Source organism: Crocuta crocuta, unplaced genomic scaffold (genome assembly GCF_008692635.1).
Source record: "Crocuta crocuta isolate KB4526 unplaced genomic scaffold, BGI_CrCroc_1.0 scaffold108, whole genome shotgun sequence".
NCBI classification, from domain to species: Eukaryota; Metazoa; Chordata; class Mammalia; order Carnivora; family Hyaenidae; genus Crocuta; species Crocuta crocuta.
This window is the reverse complement of record NW_027532825.1, coordinates 6,050,382-6,058,211: the sequence shown is the minus strand read 5'-3', so window position 1 is coordinate 6,058,211 and position 7,830 is coordinate 6,050,382. Positions and strand designations below refer to the sequence as shown.

The 7,830-nt window shown below is 39.4% G+C and overlaps 1 protein-coding gene across 1 annotated transcript; it reads right to left on the bottom strand.

Annotated features, from left to right (window-relative positions):
• Positions 1-5,179: 5,179 nt before the first annotated feature.
• On the bottom strand, positions 5,180-7,363 carry CUNH7orf25 (chromosome unknown C7orf25 homolog). The gene has a single exon (XM_077781111.1). It carries the CDS (start codon positions 7,345-7,347, stop codon positions 6,082-6,084), a length of 1,266 nt encoding a protein of 421 aa, XP_077637237.1. The 5' UTR covers positions 7,348-7,363; the 3' UTR covers positions 5,180-6,081.
• Positions 7,364-7,830: the final 467 nt, after the last annotated feature.

Sequence of the window (7,830 nt, the reverse complement as noted above, 5' to 3'; positions counted from 1 at the left end):
GTGCTGAATGCGTAATTCCAGGTTCACTGTTTAAAGCATACGTCCTGGAAGAGGTTGAAACTACAATTAGGTTAGGTATTAGGTCTTGGTTTGCTGACATGAGGCTTAGCACAAGTGACTCCATATAGGGCCTGTTGTTTCTTTTTTAACACCATAGACATCATTAACTCAGTTCCCTTTATTTGGTACCTCCACCAACCCACAGCCTCGGAGTCCTCCACTAGTTCTTTTGTATGCGGCCACAGAAGAGAAACAGAGTGTGAAAGATGATGCAAGAAGATTTAAAGCCAAGCCTGGAAGTAGTGTACTTCACTTCTACCCATATTCCATGGTCACATCTCACTTCAGAGGAGGCTGATAAATGCGGTTCAGCTGTGTGCTCAGGAGAAAAAGGGCAATGGGGTTTGATAAACATAGCAGCATTTTCTCAGTGACCAAAAAAAAAAAAAAAAAAAAAGACAAACTAGAAGATTTTAGTAAATGTAGCACATAAAAAAATAATCTTCTTATAAAAAGAGCACCTATAAACCAGTAAAGGCATAGAAAAATAAAATAGGAATGCTCCAAAAAATATAAAGAAATTTAGGTGCACCTGAGTGGCTCAGTTCGTTAAGCATCCAACTTCAGCTTAGGTCATGATCTCATGGTTCATGGGTTTGAGCCCCATGCCAGGCTCTGTGGCTCTGTGCTGACAGCTCAGAGTCTGGAGCCTGCTTCAAATTCTGTGTTTCTCTCTCTCTCTGCCCCTCTCCCATTCACGCTCTTTCTCTCTCTCAAAACTAAGTAACCATGTTTTTAATTTAAAAAATATAAAGTAATTTGGAGAAAGGGAAATTTAAATGACAAATCAATCAACAACCTGACTCACAATCTGCTCTTTTAGATTTTGAAATCTTTTTTATTCTCTTTATTAAAATTTTCTAAAGTTTGTACGATATTCAGTATTCCTGAGTATATGGGTTAAAAATACCTTCACAAGCCGTTTCTGCAATTGTAAATTGGTCCATTTATTGGAGGGCAATTTGTCACTAAATTGGTACAGGCACATAACATTTAACACTTTAATTCTATTGTTAAGAATGTATGTATTGTGCGAGGTAGAGTGTCCAATTTGCCCAGGACAGCGGTTCAAGAAGATAGCCCTGTTGTCTTAGCATCTTGTTTTATTTTCAAGTTTCATGGTTTAGACAACAAATTACACAAGAGCCCTAGTGATGGATAGATTTTTTTCCAGAACTGCTTATAATAGCAAAGTATTAAAGCCTCCTAAAAATCCATCAATAGATTGTATAGCAGTTGATGAAAATTATGATATATCTATTTAATGGAGAGCTATTAAACAATTAGTGACCGCCATCAAGAGTCATTTTCACTACTGCTCTCCTCTAAACAAAAAGGAGAGTAAATAAAACACCCACAACCTACTCCTATAGCATAACTATAATAAAAGAGAAGAAAAGAAACTCCTACTTTACAAATAAGTGGGGAAATGCATACCTAAGATCAACAGACTTGGCAGAAACTTCATGGAAAAGCAGAGAGGTGAAAGTTTCCTGGGGGAAATAGACTGGAAAGAAAACAAAAATGTTCCATTTTCAAAAGTCGAGGGCTGCACTAGAGGCGGGAACTACCTCCATAGTCAATCTGAGACCGGGAGGGTCTGAGGGCTGGGAATACCAGAATCTAAAAGAAAAGACTTGGAAAGTACTCCTTACTAGATGTGGCAGTACTGAGTAGGCATTGAGTTTGGAAGAGAGCAAGGCTGTGGAATCCCCTGGAAAGAGAATCTGATGATGAAGGAAGAAAGGGAGAAGTGATGAAAATGGCCCTACTAAAATACATTAACACTGAAGAATTATAGGGATCCAGAACAAGCACACACACACACACACACACACACACACACACGTCACAGTGTATTAAAGAAACTGCATCTACCTATATAGCACCAGAAGAGATAACCCTTGAATTGTGAAACCAGAAAGAGACAACCTATCTTTACACCTCAAGGAACTAGAAAAAGAAGAACCAACTAAGCCCAAACTTAGTAGAAAGAAGGAATTAACAAAGATCAGAGTGAAAATAAATGAAAAGAATAATGAGCCTAAGCTGGACTTTTGAAAAGATAAACAAAATATACATACCTTTAGCTAGACTTGCCATGAAAAAAAAAAATGACAGGACTCAAATAAATAAAATTAGAAAGAGGAGACATTACAACTGCTACTACAGAAATACATATAATCATAAAGACTACTATTACGATTATACACCAACAAATTGAACAATCTAGAAAAAAATGGAAAATTCCTAGAAACATATAAGCTACCAAGACCAATTCATGAATAGAAAATCTGGACCGATCAATTACTAATAAGGAAATTGAGTTAGTAATCAAAAACCTTCCAACAAAGTCCAGGACCAGATGGCTTCACTGGTGACTTCTATCAAACATTTAAAAAGGAATTAATACCGTTAATTAATAGTCTCCATTTGCCACTCTGGATTATTTCTTTTTTTCCCTGGAACATACATGTGGAACACATCAAAGACCCCATAGTGAGGTACTCTTTGTGTTGCTGATTCACTGATGGTGGTTTTCCTCTTATGTTTTCACTATGTCACACTGAAAGCTCATCCACACAAAGTTCTGTTTTTCCATTGGACTCTGTGAGGCTTAGAGGAGCCTTGGGAAACTGAAGTCTCTCCACGCCCAGAATGGCGCCATGTACATTTATTTGTCCGGTGTCTGAGGAGTAGTACTTGCCTGGGACAACTTTCATACTAATTTTACACCCCCAGGAAGCTACTCATAGAATTTACTACATGGGACTCTAAACCCATGTATATAGCATGGGCTGGGCTTGATGTCTCAGATTCATTTTCTTCTGCTCAGAGCCACTAGAGTCAAATTCCCTTGCTGTCTTCCTAGGCAATGTTCGCAAGATCTTCTTTCACGGGGGCCACAGATTTTCAAAGGTTCTGGCTTCACGCAGGGGTCTTGGGATTAGCTCATCTCAAGTGAATTTTATGTCTCTGATTCTACCCCAGCAAGGAGCTTAATCCCCAAATCCCCAGTATTAAGGTTGGGGACTCATCTCTGTCTGTCATCCTCTGGGGAACAATATTCCCACAGGGTGAGGTGTTCTCTGCCTGGGCTCCATTTAAACTGAGATGTTTGCACATATATTCTTAAACTGAAATTTTGCTGTAACTTTCTTTTTCAGGATACCATGTCAGGTTTCAGTACCAGAATTATGCTTATGTTCCATAAAATGAATTTGAAAACATTCCCGATACAGTAATGATGTGAGATGACCAGCCTACCAACTCACAAAATCCGACAAAGCCAAAGGGCTCCAACACTCCGCATGGGCTCCAGCACCCCCAGAGGCCCTGCCCTCAAGCAGGAGCAGGCCAGAGTTCTCCTCTTCAGACAGGGGAGGAGCAGTAGAGACCACAGCTACCATGTTGCATACTTTCCATGTGGCTTATAGTGTTGTGCTCCATATTGCTTTTTAGAGCAAGAGCATTATTTGACATTTAAAAGTAAGCCAAAACTTATCTAATGGAGCTAACTGGACCTGGACATTTTTTGGCGGTCATTATTTAATAACTCTAATTTTTTCAACAGCTATTGGTTATTTAGATCTTCTATTTCAATTCTATTTCATTGAGACTTCCAAACAATATACAAATACAGTGTATTTCCCTATACTAATTCATCTTCTCCCCAGCTATTTTATAGTCTTCTTGGTCTTACAGGTCTTATTTTATGCTTTCTGGTTTTTCTGCTCCTTTGAGAGTTCTTTTGACTTGTCTTTTCCTATACGGACTATATTTATCCTCCATCCTCATTTGAAAGCAAATCAGCTTGGTTTAAAGTTATACCATCAGTCACATTTCCTGTTTGACACCTCAAACTATATTGTTCTATTTTTCAATGGCAAAAATCACAGAGTTGCTCTTGACTCCCTTGTAAATAAGATGAGGCCTTAACAAGCTTTTACTTTCTCCCACCACTTCCAATTCTTGGTTGTAACCAGAGTTTTTACATTACATATATTCACTCTTCATAATATTTTGGACATTTGCTTTGCTTTATAATCACAGGATTCCTTGGGCTAGAGGTTTTAACTGGTACTTAACAACATTATCTTAACTTTCCTCATTCTTTTATTAATTTTTTACCTTTGCTAATTTTCCCCCCTTTGGTCAGCTGTAACAGGTCTAGGATATATGTAGGTGGTGTGTGTATGTGTGTCTTTCTAGAGAAGGCAATTCTCCTTACTTTGTATTTTAGGATCCAGTGCCTCACCATATGTCCATATCTAGTGCTTGCATTATTGACTAGATTGTTGGGAATTGTAATGACTGGATGTCTAGAAAAGGTTAATGATCACGAGAGAAGCACAGGTATGGCCACTTCAGAGATCAATTTCTTCAAAGAGTACTCTGGTTGTACACATCGTGGTTGGCAAAGATTCAGGTTCTTTGGTATCAACTCATAGCAGAAAGGGATAAAAATCTACTTTCTTCCTTCTCCTTCTTGAAAGCTCAGCCCTTCTTACTGTGCCTGACACATGACAACACTAAGTTAATCACACTTCAGTTGTTCAGCTCCATTTCAGACTAAGAATTCCTTAGAGCAAAGACCAATAATTCATTTTTTTAGACTAAGCTGTTATAATACTACTCCATACTTATTAGTACCAAGCACTTTAGTACCTTAATAGGTGCTCAAAAATGCCTAAGCCAAATCTCTAACACTATACACTTTCAGTTGCAACACAAGTTAAATCCACCTCTCTACAATAAATGGGAACCCCAATCCCAGCCTTTTCCCCTAGAAAATGTGTTCCTAGTGAATAATGTAATCTCTCCCAAGAGAGACACCCCCAAGTTTTCTTTTGCATTTCATCTCAGTGTTCACGGACATCCTGTAATCAAATTGCACCCCTGTCCAACAGTGTGGCTGGAAATTGCATTTCCCTTCTCACAAAAAAGTTGGCGCAACACAAGAGGTTAGGCTGTGGCAATGTGCTCTAATACTGTCTCATACACTTACCTTGCATTAACACTTAAGCTCTGAGACTTAATGTCCCATTTTTTAAAATGTTGTCAATACCGGTCTACTTTGCTAATTTTGTTTTGTTTTGCTGCAAATAAAGCACCTATGGCAATGTGGACATAAAAATTTATTTTTAATTACAAATTGTGTCATGCAACAAGCATGGAATCTCCCCTATCACCATTACACAAGAGTGAAGTAATGCAGCTGTCTGTCGCTTGCCACTTGCAAAAGAAACAGTAAAGGCAGTATTTGTAAGTCAAATACTTGCACTGTCGGAACTATTTGTACTTAAAGGTAAAATTTGATTTAAATGCTTAATTCTTTTACAACTTAATCAGATTAACATTTTGCCCTAAACATCCCAGCTTTACAGCAGTGAGGCTGCTGACGACCTTTCTTTTCACAAAGGTGTATCCAGAGGCTCACGGGACTCAAGTGACCAGTATTTACTTTATTTTCTTCTGTATTAATGTACTCTTTACTCACCAGAGTACACCTGACATAGAGCAACCAAGAAGTTCCTTTTCATTAATAATGGCCCTATCTTTACAATCTAAAACTAATCATAAACGATTACTTCCCAGCCTTAACCCACATCAACTGATAAATCACTATAATGAAAAACAAGCTTCAGAGTTTTCTCCAGGTATTTAATGTAATATGCAATGTAGCCATATTCCATGAAATGCTGATTACCACTAGGGGGCTGTTGCCCTACTGAATCAAATAAAAGTACTGCAATACAGCTAAAAGCTTTAAGAGAGATGTATTTCTGTTCTTAACCGCTATAATGTAGACAATCTGATAAATAAGGTTGTCTCTTGTGCTTTTTCTACTGTGGGAGGATATATATTTTATAGATGACACTCACAATCAACTCTACTGGTTTAAGAGTTCTAAATGTTATGTTTACTATAGACCTTTTTTTCTTCCCCATTTAAGATGGGAAGACCCAGCCTTTGGTATAAGTAACTTATAATTTCCATAGCAATATTGAAATGATATCATTAGTGTTCACTGTCAGTTGTGTAGTCTTTTGGTAAGGGGGTGGCCAGAGCCTCTTTGCTCTCAGTAAGTGCTCGGGGCTGATGGATAAACACACTAAATTTAACACCCTGGTTGTTGGCGGCTCTGACAAAACCACTATTGGCAGTCATCGTGATGGCTTTTAGAGTGTCTCCTGTCCCAAAAATTGTTAACGAGCGGCTATTGATTTTTGAACTGGCCACTAGTCTCAAGGCACGCTCCGAAGGCTGGTCTGGTACCACATTAATTTGTTTAATTAGCATCGTGGCCCTCTCTCTCTCCCCAGGTCCTCCTAAGGTATCTAGAATAGATTGAAAGTCCTTGACAGCAGATTCACAAGCAAACAACTCCTTGTCCTTCATAAATGCCTCCAGCTGCGGTAAAACCTGCTCTTTCCTCTCTTGCTCTGCTTGTTCTGTGAGCACTTTTTCTTTGAAGATAAAGTGGCAGCCTCCATAGCTGAGAGCAGATACATATGTGATTAAAGTAGTAATGTCCAGATTTACCCTTTTGCACACATCAACCTTAATTTCCGTTGGAAACGCAACACTTGCTAGTATATTTTCTCGGTCTACTCTGGTCACTTGCAAAAGTTCAGGGCCTTCATCATCGGACTCACTTTCGCTTGGCTGGAGCTCTTCAGGATGATCTAACAGAGAGTTAACTGCTACTATGTCTCCTCTCACCGATATGCCCATTTCTCGGAGCTTCTCCGCCATGGGGCTGGAGACACTGTTGTAAAACGCAAAGATGATGTGAGGGTTGCTATACTGCACTGGCTGCTGGTGACTGGCCTGGAGGAAGTCTTCAGCCTGCTCAATGATGCTTTTGTCACCATACTGGCCCCTGCCCAGCCAAATGTTATGTAGAGCTTCAGCCTTGCGGCCAATGGCTTTCACCCATGTATGACCGCCATTTGCAACTACATCCACCACAAGGGTCTGCTTTTCTCCCAAGGCATCTGTGTAACCAAAGACATGAAGAACACTGACAACTTCTTCCAAGTTTTCTGCTGATTCCACAATGGCTCTTAGGTGCGTTAGATTAGTGCTCTGTAAATGGGATTCCTTAATAGCTACTTTCCCAGCTTCTACTTTCTGCAAGAATTTTAATTCTGCCTTCAATTTGCTGCACAGCTTTGCACCACCTTCTATGCCACCTTTCCTTGATCGAGAAAGTGATTCTGCTCTCTTGATCAGTTCCTTGGCTATGGCGATTCGTTCACAGAGCATGGAGTGTGCAGACATGCTGACAGCATTATTCCTTTCCTATGAAAAAGAAACAGAACAAGACAAATTGAAATAGTCCTCAAAAATCACGGCAATCAATTCTTCACTGAGGATTATAGAAGTTCACTCTAGCAACAAAGCTCATGGAGGCTGAGTCTTTGAACCTCATTTGGGGATGGATTTGGGGATGACTGATTTGGGAGTGACTCCCTCCTCTGACAACTAAGGATGATACATGTATTACTGAACTCTCTTTTCTAGGCTGGATTCTGACACACTTTTTAGACCTTTATTTCTTCAGTTTGAAGGTCATACTCATTCGTCATATTCAGGACGTCCCAGGTCAGAATGAAGTGTAGCTGTCCCACAATCTACTACATGAGGGGTTCCCTCAGCAGCAGCTTTACTGTTGGGGGGGTAGAGCAATTTTAATAAAAGGCTTGGAAAGTGAAGAGAACGTGAATAAATTAAAAGTGACTCGCAGGTTCGCAAACTGTCCAA

Bases quoted from the DNA above. Each gene is read 5' to 3' on its own strand.
- CUNH7orf25 (XM_077781111.1), bottom strand. From the start codon at position 7,347: ATGTCTGCACACTCCATGCTCTGTGAACGAATCGCCATAGCCAAGGAA.